Source organism: Mycothermus thermophilus (genome assembly GCF_041956435.1).
Source record: "Mycothermus thermophilus strain CBS 625.91 unplaced genomic scaffold VTJ04scaffold_1, whole genome shotgun sequence".
Taxonomy (NCBI): Eukaryota; Fungi; Ascomycota; class Sordariomycetes; order Sordariales; family Chaetomiaceae; genus Mycothermus; species Mycothermus thermophilus.
Window position 1 is genome coordinate 4,491,261 of NW_027191427.1, and position 14,530 is coordinate 4,505,790.

General features: G+C 58.3%; 5 protein-coding genes and 1 non-coding gene across 6 annotated transcripts; 3 read left to right on the top strand and 3 right to left on the bottom strand.

The window, feature by feature from the left end:
• Positions 1-431: 431 nt before the first annotated feature.
• Positions 432-1,836, top strand: VTJ04DRAFT_1681 (uncharacterized protein; the record flags this gene model as incomplete). Its single annotated transcript, XM_069359395.1, has 3 exons — positions 432-467; positions 523-582; positions 640-1,836. The coding sequence occupies 3 exons, from the start codon at positions 432-434 to the stop codon at positions 1,834-1,836; spliced, it is 1,293 nt and encodes a 430-aa protein (XP_069224289.1).
• Positions 1,837-2,214: 378 nt separating this feature from the next.
• On the top strand, positions 2,215-2,285 carry VTJ04DRAFT_t9. Its single transcript has one exon. It is a non-coding gene; the product is annotated as a tRNA-Gly (tRNA).
• Positions 2,286-3,196: 911 nt separating this feature from the next.
• Positions 3,197-3,481, top strand: VTJ04DRAFT_1682 (uncharacterized protein; the record flags this gene model as incomplete). Its single annotated transcript, XM_069359396.1, has 1 exon — positions 3,197-3,481. One exon carries the CDS (start codon positions 3,197-3,199, stop codon positions 3,479-3,481), a length of 285 nt encoding a protein of 94 aa, XP_069224290.1.
• Positions 3,482-3,743: 262 nt separating this feature from the next.
• Positions 3,744-6,449, bottom strand: VTJ04DRAFT_1683 (uncharacterized protein; the record flags this gene model as incomplete). The annotated part of the gene is made up of 2 exons (XM_069359397.1): positions 3,744-5,066; positions 5,127-6,449. 2 exons carry the CDS (start codon positions 6,447-6,449, stop codon positions 3,744-3,746), a joined length of 2,646 nt encoding a protein of 881 aa, XP_069224291.1.
• Positions 6,450-6,896: 447 nt separating this feature from the next.
• VTJ04DRAFT_1684 (uncharacterized protein) lies at positions 6,897-9,236 on the bottom strand (the record flags this gene model as incomplete). Its single annotated transcript, XM_069359398.1, has 3 exons — positions 6,897-8,735; positions 8,796-9,059; positions 9,123-9,236. 3 exons carry the CDS (start codon positions 9,234-9,236, stop codon positions 6,897-6,899), a joined length of 2,217 nt encoding a protein of 738 aa, XP_069224292.1.
• A 1,393-nt stretch (positions 9,237-10,629) lies between these two features.
• Positions 10,630-13,771, bottom strand: VTJ04DRAFT_1685 (uncharacterized protein; the record flags this gene model as incomplete). The annotated part of the gene is made up of 2 exons (XM_069359399.1): positions 10,630-11,177; positions 11,245-13,771. The coding sequence occupies 2 exons, from the start codon at positions 13,769-13,771 to the stop codon at positions 10,630-10,632; spliced, it is 3,075 nt and encodes a 1,024-aa protein (XP_069224293.1).
• Between the last annotated feature and the right edge of the window lie 759 nt (positions 13,772-14,530).

Below are 14,530 nucleotides of genomic sequence, written 5' to 3' on the forward strand. Positions count from 1 at the left end.
GCAACGAGGTTGTCATTTTTGTTGGAAGAAATGGAGGTACAAAGGAAGGAGCTGTCCAGCCTGTCTGTATTGTGACGGAACGACAATACAGGGCAGCGTCAAGTTCCAGGTTCCTCTTGGATATCGTGTGCATCGGCCGGGCATATGCGACGGGAACTGGTGTTGAACTCATTCGTAAGTAGTTCCCCGTGCTGACAGACGCGTTGAGGGGCGCGAACTGAGGTTGTAGGTGGGGCCTGGCAGCACCAGCTTACCCCTGTTCGCGGCTGCATTTGGCTCCACTCAACCACACTCTCAACCACCAGACGCCGCTCCCCAAGCGACGGTGACTGCCGGCCCAAGGACGTTGCAACTCACGGCAGTCAACAAACAAATCCAATTTTACCTCTGGTATCTTTGCCTTGGTGAGAGCAACTTGTACACACAGCACAATGGCATCGAGGAAGTATGCTGGATTACCAGACCTGGTACGTCCTTTGCCAACCATGACCGAGAGCACACCTGCTGACCCCTGGGATTCAGGACTCTGCTCCAGATATCTACGAAACTCCAGAGCTCACAGACGACCTGTCAACGGTTCCGGTCAGTTTTACTGTGTCCGCAGGCGAAGCGCACTCAAACTCATAATTACCCATCCAGCCCACAACTGTCCGCTCTCCCTCTGACAACGAGTATGACGAAGACGACGATGAGGCCACGGGCATCTCCCGGGCGCGTCTCAGCATAGACAAGGCGCGGTCGCGCTTCATGCCCGCGTCGGTCGACGCCACCGATGTCGACTTCTCCGAACGTCTCAATTCGAAGCGCAAGTCCTACAAAACGTCCACCCGGCGGCGTCGGATCCTCCAGGACGGGACCGAAGAAATCGGCGACCTCAGCGACGAAGACGATGGCCCAAACCTGGCACGGAAGATTGCCAGACTGAGGCGCGAAATCGAGGAGGCCAAGGCCGAATACGAAAAGCAAAAGGCTTCCGGAGACAAACCGGCGGAGGGTGACGCCTCGGAGGGCGAATTCGACAAGCTGAGCAGGTTGCTTGCCGAGATGTCGGCAGTCGGCCAGCCTCGAGCCCCACCAGCACTCACCATCCCCGCACCAGCAACCAGCACTGCAGTCACCGCTCCCCGCGCCCCCGGCGAAGCCATCACCTACTCGATCACCTACGCGCCGACCTACGAAGAAACCCACGCCCTCGCCAAAGCCGCCGAGTTCGAGCAGCGCCTGGTCCAGCTCGAGCGGGCCCTCGGCATCGGCTCCGCCACCGCTCCCGAATTCGACCCCCTCGGCCTCCCCCGCGCTGTCATCCCCCTCCTGGAGGACCTGCACAAGAAAATCTCTACTCTCTCCGAAGCCTCCGTCCCCTCCCTGGACAGCATCAGCCGGCGGGTCCGCCAGCTCGCTCAAGAGGCCGAGAACCTCGAAAAGGCGCGGCGCAACGCCAAGGCGGCGCACGACGCGCTCGTGTCGGCGGGCGCCACGCCTCCTCCCGGCGACAGCGGCGCCGCGGGGGCCGAGGACTCGGAGCAGGCGGCCAAGATCAACGCCTTGTACGGCGTGCTGCCGACAATTGAAACGCTGACGCCGCTGATGCCGCCTTTGCTGGACAGGCTGCGGTCGCTGCGGGTGCTGCACGCCGAGGCGGCGACGGCGGCGGATACGCTGAGCCGGCTGGAGAAGAAGCAGGCCGAGATGGCGGGGGAGATTCAGCAGTGGAGGGAGGGGCTGGAGAAGGTGGAGGCGGCGGTGCAGAAGAATTCGGCCACCATGGCGAATAACGTCGAGGTGATACAGGGGTGGGTCAAGGATTTGGAGGAGAGGTTGGCGAAGTTGTCGTAGGCGGGTGGGAGAAGGGAATGGGGGATGAAGTGATACCCAATTTGAGTGACTGCTTATTGGTAGAAGTCAGGTACATAATGGTGTTGAATTTACTGGCATGCATGCTAAGCTTCTCGAGACAATCTTCCTCCATGAGTTTGACGATGGCATGGGGGAGTTCTCTCAGGTTGATCCACGGCAACCAAGCCAAAGACAGCGTGGACTAGAGATAGGCTTTGGTGTCTTTCAGAGAGCCAATGCCACCACATCCCATTCCCATGCTTTCTTCGTGTGGCAGACCCTCCGGACCTACCTACTCCGTAGTGGATATCCCCATCTCGGCGATGATGTTCCGCAATCCCGGAACCGAGACAACATCCACACACAAAATATCTCCAAGCGCCAGTGGTTTAGTGGTAAAATTCATCGTTGCCATCGATGAGCCCCGCGTTCGATTCGCGGCTGGCGCAAATCTTTTGGATGTTATTTTTGCTCCTGGATTTTGTGCTGATTTTTTGTCGACCTCACTGAGGTCATTGATACAATCCTGGAGGTCTATGTTTTCTTCGTGGAGTTGTCTGTCCGTGTGGGCGTTGACTTTCCGGCGGTCGCAGCCAGCTGCCGCCGGGCTGTTGCCAACCGTTGCACCTGCTCCACTCGGAGGGTCCATTTTTTGACCAGCCGCAATTGGCTCACTCCGAGACGAAAATAAATCCCCCCTGCAAAAAAGTTCAGACCCCCGAACCTCAAATTCCTCCTTCTTTCCCCATCACCACCAGCTCTTGGTTGAAGGGACTTGCCACTTTCCCATCCCCAAGACCGAACCTCCAATGGCTGATGTTGGTTGACAAAGCTTGGGCTCTAAGGCTCAAGCTATGGGTATCCAAGCTCTGTGACGCAGCGTGACGGAAGGCGCACGTGATGTGCTTCTGCGCCTGCTGCGGGGGAGCTGTTTGAAGAAGCTCTGGGAAGCTCCCTTCCTGGGGAAGGAGAGTTACCTGATTTTTCGGGGAGCAGATCGGAGTTTTCGACTCTAATCTTTCTCCCCGACTCAACACCCAGCACAAAAGGTGAGTTTACTTTTTCGCATTTTGTTTTCCATGATAAACGGGTTGAATGATGCATGAAATAGCATGTATTATCTGAAAATCACTTTGATGGTTCTCAAAATCACCAAGATCTCTGACAACCCACCTTTTTTTTCATCTTCTTGTTATCTTGCCCGCACGCTCCTCAGTCGAAGATCTGGCTAACACCCGACAAAGCTACCTAGCGGGCCAATCCACCACAAACTCCCATCCATTCACCACTCTCGACCCAGAGCCAGATTCCTGTTTCTGCCCAGACGGGAAAAGAGAGAGAAAAGAGGAAAGAAGAAAAAATGCCCCCCAAACCCCCCGCCGGACACTTCAACATCCTCTACTTCGCCGCGGCCGGGTCGCACACGGGCAAAAGCGTCGAGCCCTTGCCGGCGCCGCTGCCGCTGTCGCAGCTCTTTGACGAGCTCGAGCGGCGCTACGCGGGCATCCGCGCGGCCGTGCTCGACCACAGCCTCGTCACCGTCAACCTGACGTACGTCGACGTGACGGACGAGCAGGCGGCGCGGGACGTGGTGATTCACGAGGGCGACGAGGTAGCAATTATACCGCCTGTTAGTTCGGGGTGAGCGGAGGGGAGTTGGAAAATGAAATGAGTTGTGGTAGTGGACAACTATATACTTGGTACTTTAGTCTTTGCATTGCGATGGTGTAGTGGTTCTATTGTGCCGTTTGTCTTTTTAAGTGACCCAGACTCCATGCTACCAACACCTCAATGTCTGTCACTTTGTACGACCCCCTCTTTTGTTTCATCATCTCAATTTTTCATGCCTCTGTTGGTACCCATGACTGAAATACTTCCTCCACAAATGCTATAGACCCCATCATCCATCACCCAGAACTCCTCACAATCGTCCTCGCCTTCCTCCTCTCCTCCTCGCTCAACACCCACTCAATCCCCGCCTCCTCACCATCCCCAGCGCTTCCCGCCGCCACTATCTCCTCCCACTCGTCCTCCTCCATGTTGGCCACCATTAACACCTGCGCCGTGCGCCCAAACAGCTCCCGTACCGCATAATGCCCGCCCTTGCTCACGGCGCCGACGATGGCGCCGAAGTCCCTCTCCATGCGAATCGCGCCGTACGCGCTCGCGCGCCCGCCCGCGTAGCTCCACACGCGCTTCTCGAGCACGCGCGCGAGGTAGTCGGCCGCGAGCTCGAGCAGCGTCGCGTACGTCCGCGGGGTGAGCAGCCGCGCGAGGGGCCGCATGAGCGCGTCCCATCCGCGCTCAAACACGCGCGGGACCCGCTCGAGCACGTCGTCCACGTCCATGATGCCGACGTCCTCGCTGGATCCGGGATTTGCAGAGGAAGAGGCGGTACCGCCGGTGCCGGTGCCGCCCTGCGCGACCACCTGCTCCGCCCAGTCGAGCATCTCGTCCTCGGTCAGGCCGTAGTCGGCGTCGCGGAAGGCGTCGGTCAGCACGGGCCGCAGGCGCGGCTTGACGACCTGGCTGAAGAGGACCTTGATGCCCTCGTTGAGGAGCTCGGTGGCTTTGGAGGAGAAGCTGGCGTTGAGGTTGGTAAGGCGGGTGGCGACCTCGGAGGATTCGGATTTGAAGGGGAAGGCGGTTTTCAGGGCGTCTCCTCCTGTTGCTGATGAGGAGAGGGAGCCGTTGGGTTGGTAGGGTTTTTGTGGGTCTTGGGGTTGGAGGATGTTGGTGACGATGCGGGCGAGGTATTCGTTGGCCATGTCGAGGCTGTTGATGAGGACGATGAAGGAGACGATCTTATCTTCCGGAGGGAGGTTGCCCTGGACGGTGGCGCGCGGGTAGGATTCGTCGCGCATCCGGCGCTGGATCATGCCGATGAAGTCGGAGCCCAGGAGGCTGGATATTGTGGGGACGACGGAATCGATGACAGCTTTTTGTGAGGTTGAGATGGACCGGCGGATGACGGTGTTGACGATGTACATGACAACGTCTACCGCGGAGATGATGAAGGGAGGGTTGCTGTCTATGGGCTTGCTCATGTTTAAGGAGAGGCCTGGAGGGAACTCGTCCAGCTGGAACGCCTTTTCGACGGACCGTCGGAAGAAGAAGGTGGTGAGTGCGTTGTATGGGCTGACGAGCTTGCTCGCGACCTTCCGGCACAGGTTGGAGTTGGTCAGGAGGTCCGGCATGACGAGCGGTGCGTCATCAGGGGCATCGGGTTCCTAGAGGATTGTCAGTTTAGGGGACAGACATGATGAGAAGGTGTGTATCCCAAAGCTTACCTTGCACTTCCCGGCTAGGAAGCGCGAGTAGACGGACCACTTCTCGAGCATAACCGCAATTTCGACAAGGAGCGCGTCCACCTCCCTCATGTTGACACCCTCATCCTCGCTGTTGCGTCCGTCGTTGGTGCCGCCGCTGCCCCCTACCGCGGGCGAATTGACCCGCTGTACCCCTCCAAACCCTCTCTGCTGCGGCAGGAAGCTCTGAACCAGGAACGAGAACGGGTAACTCTTGACGTCGGTCAACCGCCGATCTACCGCCCGATCGTCGCTCCACGAGTCCAGGATGATACCTCCCTGGACATCCGCCTCCATCTGTAGCCTCTCAATAACCTTCACCATCTTCCCCGTGCCGTAGTGCCTCTCCACCAGCGCCCCATGAGCCTCCACGATGCGCGCGATGTGATCAAACAGCCTCGTCAACGCATTCGCAAAGAACACTCCGTCCTTTCTGGCCTTGGCCGCGGAGGATGCCGCCCCCTCCTTCAACCACGCCCTCGCCTCCCCGGCCACTCCCTGGCAGACGTACTGGCCGTACACATCCAGCCCGACATCGCCCCTCCCGATCAGCGGGAACAGCTTGAAAAACCTCGTCACCTTGGCCGCGTCGTTCTCGGCGGCGGCCTTTTTAAACTCGCGCAAAAACAAGCCGCACAAGCTCTCTCTCGCCGTCTCGAGCGTCACCCACGGCGGATCCGGCACCTCCACCGTCGGCACCACGGCCGCCGCGAACCCGCCGCGCACAATCTCGTCCGGGATCCGCGCCGCGCGGGCAATGTAACCCGCCGCGGCCTCCCAGTCCTGCGGGGCGCCCATGCTGCCCACGACGCCGGCCACGCAGGCCTTCAGCTCGGCCACCTGCTCGACCACGCGCAGGGTGTCCTCGACGCGCTGCGTCTCGAGGTCGAGGGCGCGGACGCGGCCCGACAGCTGGGAGGCGGTCTCGGCGGCCGGGGCGAGCATGGTGTTGGAGATGCTGCGGGCGGCGAGGACTTGGGCGCCCAGGCCTGCGCGGAGGTGGTCCAGCCGGGCTAGGGAGCGGGTGAGGTCGGCATGGGTGGAGAGGAGGGAGGAGAGGCGGGAGGAGAGGGCGGATTCTCGAGCGTGGAGCGCCGAGAGGGCGGCGCGGATGTCGGAGGCGGTCGTGGCAGTGCGGAGGGCGGCGGTTGGGTCGGAGGGGCCCGCGGGCGGTTGTTGGGAGGGTGGTGGTTTCGAGGTGGTCATTGTGGCAGGCTTATTATTGTTGGTGCTGCCAACGCTGCTATTGTTGGCAGGCAGCTTGGGTGTCGTGGTGCTGGCGGCGCCATTGGGGAGGGGTGACATTGATTCTTCCGTCACGACTATGGCGGGGCATTTCCCCTGTTGTCTTGGGAGGTGCGAGACGATGGCACCAGATGTCGTCGTGGGGTTGCCCAGCGTTGAATGGGACAGGATGGAGGGAGGCCGTGTCACATTGTTGGGTGTTGGGTGTTGCAGTCTTACGTTACGCCGTATTGTAATGTAACGCCTCCTTCGTCTTTCAGGTTCTGGCCCTCAACATCAACATCCCAGAGATCCCGTCGTTTCTCTCCGTGGCACTCAGCTTTTTTACAGGACACAATGCGATTTAATTTTCAAAGCTTGTGGTTTGATCTATGACATTCTCTACACAATGACTATCACAAAACCGAGGCACATCATCCAAAATTCTCAACTCGCTCCAAGACCCATAGCAGCCAACAAGATTTCAACCACAAACAACCCCTATCGCCGTCCTGCTTCTTCTCCTTCTTAGCGCAGAATGTTCCTCGCCTCCTTGAGGTTTTCAATCGTCCGCATGAGCTTCTCCCGAGTATCGCGGATACTAGGCTTCTCGCCCGCAATGGTCTCAAGCTGGTCTGGCCTGAGGTCGATGACCCAGTCCTGGCTGAAGACGCCCAGGGGCGTCGCCTCAGACGGGCCGTAGAGCAGCTGGTAGTTGACCACCTGATTCAGCAGGCTGTCGACGAAGCGTCGGCGCGCAATCTCGTAGTATGCCTTCAGGTCGTCGTGCAGACCATTGACGACGTCCTCGACGTTGTCTCTGTTCCCGTTTCTCTCGCCAGCCCTGGAGTCGCCCTCATTGCGTTCCTCGCTCTTCTTTTGCGCAACCAAGCGCTCATCGCGAGTGAGCTGCCTCCTCTTGTTGAACTGCTCATCGAGCGTGTACGGCTTGCCATCCCTCTCGGCCGCCACGAGCTTCCCGGCCTCTTCGATGGCGGCCTGGTACCGCTCCAGAACCTCATCGCGCAGAGAAAGCCACAGCTGTTCGCGGATCCTCGGGTCGGCACACACATGCCTGAGCGCCTTCTTAAGGAAGCGGTGGATGGCCAGGATGACGCGGCTGACAAACGTCGTGCCCATGGCCGGCCAGTTCGCTGACTGCTCTTTCCACGCGCTCGCCCAGACCGAGTTGCTGAAGCCGCCCAGGTCCATGCCGCGATACGACATGTACAGGCCGGTGAGCCACTCGGTGATTCCATCCTTGGGATACTGGTCCGGATACATGGCGACGTCCGGCAGGATGCCCGACAGTTCCGGGAATGCGTCGCCAACCTCGATGGCATCGATTTTTTGAATGATTTCCTTGAATGTCGCGTTATCCATCCAGAGGTTCCCGTCTTCCTCTTCGTCACTGTCGTCGTCCTCATCCCCGCTGCCGGGGACTTCGAAGCGACGAGCCAACCCTTTCTTCCGGAACTCACAGTTGAAGTCGTCGGCGAGGTTGACAACCAGCGTGGCGAGACGTAGCTCGGGATAGAGCTCGAACGCATCGTTCCCCGTGTAATTCGCCTCGAGCGCTTGCCGCACAATGGTCTGGAACCGTCCCGCAATGCCGGCCAAATACTTGCGTTGCTCGTGAGCGTCCTTGCGCGACGGGCCGAGATCCTCCAGCCATCGCTCATTCTCGCGGAGCTTCTCTTCGATCTCGCTGCGCATCGCGGGGAACGAACTGCGCGTAATCTCGCTCAAGAGCTCGGCGAGGCGTTCCTTGAGCGCCTGAACACCGACACGGTCCCTCGGGAGCTTGTTCCAGGGCGCTTCGTTGAACATCTCCTCGCGTCGAGCGAACTCTGCATCCGTCTGGTCGGCGCCGCGGCTCCGCACGACGTAGTAGCCCAGTGTGAGTTGCTTCCGTTTGCCGAGCACGATGTTGCAGACGGCCTGTTTCGCGCTCGCCTCGACGACGAGATCGGGCTTGGTCAGGATGCCCAACGTGCGCTCGCCGCTCGGGTCGTACTGCTCGGCGAGGGTGAGGATTTCCTGGGTGGCCATGTCGATGTTGCATGGGAGAACGGCGAGGATGATGGTGCGGTCGTCCCGGATGTATCTCTCCACCATCCTCTTCACCATCTCGATGTCGTCTTTGGTGGTTCTGCCTTCCATGGGGGTTCGGAAGATACCGGGCACGTCAATGACCGTGAGGTAATCCACCGAGGGACCGGAGATCTCGATCTTGAGCACATCTTCGCTGAAGGCACTGCCTCGGACACGGGATTGTGTCGATGAATAACCCCTTGAGAAAGAGTCATCAGATGTATATCCCGAGTCGGTGTCAGTGGTCATCCTGATGCCCATTCTGCGATTGACCTGTCACGGCATGGTCAACAATACACGTTCCACAAGCATTTGATAATTTTATTTTCTTACCTCTTGCAGGATGCTCGGGAACTGGGCCCGGAAATTCTCCGGAGAGAGCGCATCGGTGTGATAACTCTCAACGTGCTGCTTGTGTTCCTCCGAGGCATTGGGCCCCGGAATGATGCTCACTTTCACGGACGAGACATCATCACGCTGCTGGGTGATTTGCGTCGCATAACGTGTGCAGAGCTCAACGTCCCGTGGAAAGGGAATACCGGTCAGGCTTTCCAGCAGGGACGATTTCCCCGAGCTCTGGTCACCGACCACGACGAGCTAGATGACGGAATCAAGGGTCAGCATGAAATATGTTTCACGAGAAAATACGATGGCTCATACCTGAGGCAGCGGGATGTATTGCCCAACATTCTTCTCCCGAAGCTTGTCAATCTTCTCCAGGAGCGTAGCGCTCACCAGATGACCATCCTCACCAAGGCCCTTGATGTTGGACATGGTGGTGACCACCAGGAGAGACTTGATCAAGTGCGGAACGTGGGATACCAAAAGACAAAAAACCTGGAACTGGACAGCAAGTGTCTGGTCGGATGTCCCAGATGGCATGGCGATAAGAAGTTGTGCACCCTCAGACTGGCCAGATGAACCTTTTTATATATGTCTTTCCCTCAAGCTCTTCTCAGCCCCGTCATCCAGACAAAGACGGGAGGTAGGGTACCGGATCCCTGGTCTCTCTGGGATTCATCTCTCCTGGTCCGTCCGTCTGCCTTCCCATCAGCCCGCCATCCTTCGGCTCCCGGCAGGGAGGCATACATGTTAGGTCTACACCGGCACAAACGCCGTTCCTCTCCACCTAGTCCGCCCCGTGGGATGTCTTCCAGCCAACAAGCCTGAAAGGTCGAGACCAACCCGCCAATGCTGGGAGGTCAAGCCGGAGGAGTGCAAACGACAAGTGAACCAATGACCATGCTCCAGCGCCGCTGTGTCAGGCCTCGGTGCAGCCCGCAGCCGCCCGTCCGCCTCGCAGACATTTACGTCTGGTGCGTTGGTCGCTGATAGGCCCGATCAATCGATCGACTGTGATTGACTATGGCTGTGGACCAGAATGTCGATTTCACCCCCATATCGGCTGCAACCCGGCTGTCGCAGGCCTCAACGCATGAACGCAAACGGCCATGGCACGTGTAAGCCGAGACCTTCTGTTGGCCAGGTTACACCGGGGCATCCAACAAACGGTAACTAGGTTCAGCCTTGCCGCGAGGCTCATTGCTGCGGTGCAGCCTTGCGAAGGCCTTCAGGGTGAGAGAGGTTCTCTCTTTTGTAACGGACGCCGATGAAGGAATAAGAAGCCAACAGGACCAAAAGACATCGTAGGTGCCTGAGGCACTTAGTTCTGGAGTAACGGAAAGCAACTGAGTTGTCATTTCACTGATATCCAGCCTAGGATAACCAATGCAGTTGGTTCCCCTTCCATGGACCGCGAGGCTGATAATTATTTTTCTTGAACCTCGGATATCGAGTCCATCATGACTGCTTTGCTCCCGGCCGAAGGATGAGGCAGTGCCCAGTCCGCATGAAAGCTCTCATGATCAAGTGACCGAAGAAAAAATGAATTCCCTTTGGGCTGGGAGACATAAACACAGCAACAACAGCGTCTCAAACAAAGAACATCACCAGCCAGACCATCATATCACCCCTTTTAGTACGGCAACATTGAAGCATGTCCAAGAAAAACCAGATCTATGTATTACCGCTGCATTATATAACTCAGTCCCATCACTCATCATCGTCATCATCATAGCCCCCCCACCGTACAAACATCCATCCGCCCAACCCACCCTTTTAAAACCCCATTCCATAATCATCATGGACCGATCACAAAAACTCCGTCTCATACGGCCTGACTATACCCGGCCCCCATAAACCCTCTCCTCCCCTTTCCATACCTCCACCACTTCCTCGCCTCATCCACCCAAAACACGCTGCTACACAGCACCACCAACCCAAACAAATCCCTCCACCCCAGCGCCTCCGTCTGGAACACCTCCTGCAGCCACGGGAAATAAATCACCAGCAGCTGGCCCATCAAGCTCCCGGCCACCGCCCAGTTGAACAAGACGTTGCTCCACAGGCCCACCTCGCCTCGCAAGACGCTCTTGCTCTCGCTGCGGCACGTGAGCGCGTTGAACATGTCGAAGAGCACAAAGCACGTAAACGTCATGGTGGTGTCGCGGCGCGTCACCTGCCCGTCGTCGAGCATCTCGTGGATGTAGACGAACATGGTGCCGGCCATGATGATGGTGGCCTGGGTGAGGACGCGCGTGAGCAGCGCGCGCGTGAGGACCACGTCGCCGCGCCGGCGAGGCGGGCGGTTCATCACGTCCTTGTCGACGGCTTCGACGCCGAGGGATTGCGCGGGCGGACCGTCCATGATGATGTCTACATTCTCAAGTTAACAAACAAATATCCTCTTGAAGTGGTTGTTGAACGAGTTGGGAAAACCTACTGATCCAAAGAATCTGCATCGCATTCAGCGGGGACTTGAATCCCATCGCGGTGCAGATCAGAACCAACGAAAGCCCGGCCGCGCTGGTCGACAGCTGGAACGTGAGGAAGTTCTGGATATTGTTGAAAATCGCCTTGCCCTCCTCGATCGCGTGGAGGATCGTCGAGAAATCGTCGTCCGTCAAGATCATGTCGGCCGCCTCCTTGGCGACATCAGTACCGTGCTTGCCCATGGCGATGCCAATGTCCGCCTTCTTCAGCGCCGGCGCGTCGTTGACGCCGTCACCCGTCATGGCGACAATATCGCCGCGGGACTGTAGCGCCCGGATGATCTTGAGCTTGTGATCAGGGTTGGTCCGCGCAAAGATGGTCGTGTGGTCCATGGCCCGCGCCAGCTCTTCGTCCGTCATGGCGTCGATCTCGTCGCCGCGCAGGACCGGCTTGACCGTGATTTGGTTCGACGCGTGCGCTGTGGGCGTGGCGATGGCCATGCCCAGCTGCTTGCCGATGGCGAGTGCCGTGGTCTCGGAGTCGCCCGTGATCATCATGACCTTGACGCGGCCACGCAGCAGCTTTCGGATGGAGCGGCCAACGCCCGGCCGCGGCGGATCGCTCATGCCGACCAACCCGGCAAACGTCAGACCCTTGTAATACTGTTCATCGCCCTGATGGTGAGCAGGGCTGTCAGGGCTGCTGCTCCTAGCAGCTGCCCTGCTGTTTTTGGACCTTGTGACCGGCCCGCTCGCGAAGGCTAGCACACGAAGACCCTGAGAGGCCATTTGATCCGCCGCTTCCAGAGCCTCCTGTTTCCTAGCAGAGTCCAAGACCATCTCCCGGCAGTCTTTCGTGACGTAGGTATCGCAGGCTTCGAGAACTTTGTCAATGGCGCCCTTCATGTACGCAAACTCCTTGTCGCTCTTGCCCCCTTCGCTGCCAATGATCACGCCCATCCACTTGCGCTCCGAGCTGAAGGGGGTCTCGCTCACTCGCGGGCCGATGGCATCTCGGACGTCGTGCTCCTTGAAGCGGTCAAGGAGATCGAGCATGGCGACATCCGTAGGCTGTCCCACCCAGCGGGTGTAGGTGGAGGCCTGCTCCCGGTTTTGCGTCGAAGACAACACAGCCATCGCGGCGGCGCCGTTCTCGGTGTGCTTTTGCGCAAGGCGCGCATTGTTGGCAATATTCCCGATACGCATGATCCGAAGGGCCGCAGGGTCCAGTTTGGTCTCGCCGGCTTCGTCGTCTGACTCGACATCAAAGACCTTGTCGGATCCGAAAAACCACATCTTGGCCGTGGTCATGTGGTTCATTGTCAGTGTACCTGTTTTGTCTGTACAAACCACATTGACGGATCCCAAAGTCTCGACCTTGGGCATCCTGCGCACAATGGCGTTGTGCTTCGCCATGCGGTGAACGCCCAAGGCAAGAGTCACAGTGACTATAATAGGCAATCCCTCAGGAATTGCCGCCACGGCGAGCGAGATGGAGATGGTGAAGATCTCGAGCAACTTCTTTCCCTGGAACCAGCCAAGAATCGAGATCAGACCGATGATGACAAAGGAAGCCTTGCTCAGTTGGGAGCCGAGATCGTCCATCGAAACTTGCAACGGCGAGCGTGGGCTCTCCGTGCCGGAAACGCTGGTGGCGATGGTGCCGAAATGCGTGTCCCCACCCGTTGCAAATACAATGCCTTGGCCATGACCCGACTTCACCAATGTTCCCATGTAAGCAATATTTTGTGGCCCGTCATAGTCCTCCTTGGAGCTTCTGGACTGTGAATCACTAAAGCCACCAAATGATGGCTGTGGCAGTTGAAGCGTGGAATTTCCGTAGCTAGGGACACCGGGCGCACGACGGGGGCGTGTGTTTGCGGTAACTCGAACAGGTTCGTTCTCACCGGTGAGATTCGACGCATCGATCGTCAGGTCGGTAGCCTTCGTCACGCGAATGTCGGCGGGGATGCGATCGCCGGTAGTGAAGAACACGAGGTCGCCGGGCACCAGCTGCGAGGCCATGACCTTGGACGACGTCGCCTCCATCACTTCCTCTTCCGGTGTGACGGTGCCGGACGCACCCGGCAGTTCGGGGGTCTTGTCGCCTTGTCCAGAACGGTTCGGGGAGCGAGAGCCGGAAGCCCCAGGGGCCTGCTTCCGGACGAGGTGGGCATGGTTCGGGACGAGGTGGTTGAGAGCCTCGATGGATTTCTCGGAGCGATATTCCTGTATAAAACCCACGCTGACCACGATGGTCACAGCGACGGTGATGCTGACGGCGTCGTCCATGTTCCCCACCAGCACAGACGCACCGGCAGACACCAAAAGCAGAACTATCAACGGTTCCTGAAATTGTTTGAGGAAGCGCAACCATATTGGCTCGGGCTCCTCGTGGGGGATTTCGTTGGGGCCATAGTCACGTAACCTCGCGAGGGCTTCGGCAGGTGTGAGGCCATGTGTGAGGGATGTCTTGAGTCGGGAAGCAACTTCGGAGGGTGTGAGGTAGGAGTATTCTTCTGCGATGCTCTGTGACATGGTCTGTTAACGACCTGGGAAATCTACCGGCATTGCGGCGGAGACCTGGGTAGCCATACTCTTGACTGGGCTGATGTTATTCGTGATCCCGTCCGTGGTGAGGCGGACCAAGACCTCTTGATGTCTGGCGTTGCTGCTGGCGAGCGTAGCTCCCCGCCCTGCTGGTAGAGCGGCAAGGAGTCGCCATCCGCACTGCGTCTAAATCGATCCATGCCGGCGCTTGGGTCGAGGAGGAGAGTGAAGGGCTGGATGTCGGCGAAAGGAACCCCTAGGGGGAGAGGACCGGTCAACGGGGGGTCATGAACGGCTGCAGCCGCAGACAGCAGCCAGGGGAGTCAAGAAAGTTTGCCGTTGCGGCGGCGTGGCGGGAAGAAGGAGAAAAAAATCAAGTATTTTCGCAGTCTAATTAATACATCAGAAACGAAGAGACACCATTGCCAACAAGGCGGGCGTTGGTGTTTTCTTGAGGCGGCCGCAAGCGGGTTGGAGTGGGAGAGGCTGTGGTGTCAATGGCGACAATGGAGTGACGGTTCGGCGAGGAACGTGTTTTATTCCTGGTCGCAGTTGTTGGGCCCGCCGCTGCAGGCACAGGGGTCCAGTCCACGTCTGGAGACAAATGGGTGGGTCTCTTCCAGTCCGATGCCCCTGTTGACGGTAAAGTACACCGATACGGTAATTTACAACGATTCCGACATCCAACCTCGAGTCATCAACACACAACAAAAAAGACAACGACAAACGCGGATAGAAAACAAAGAA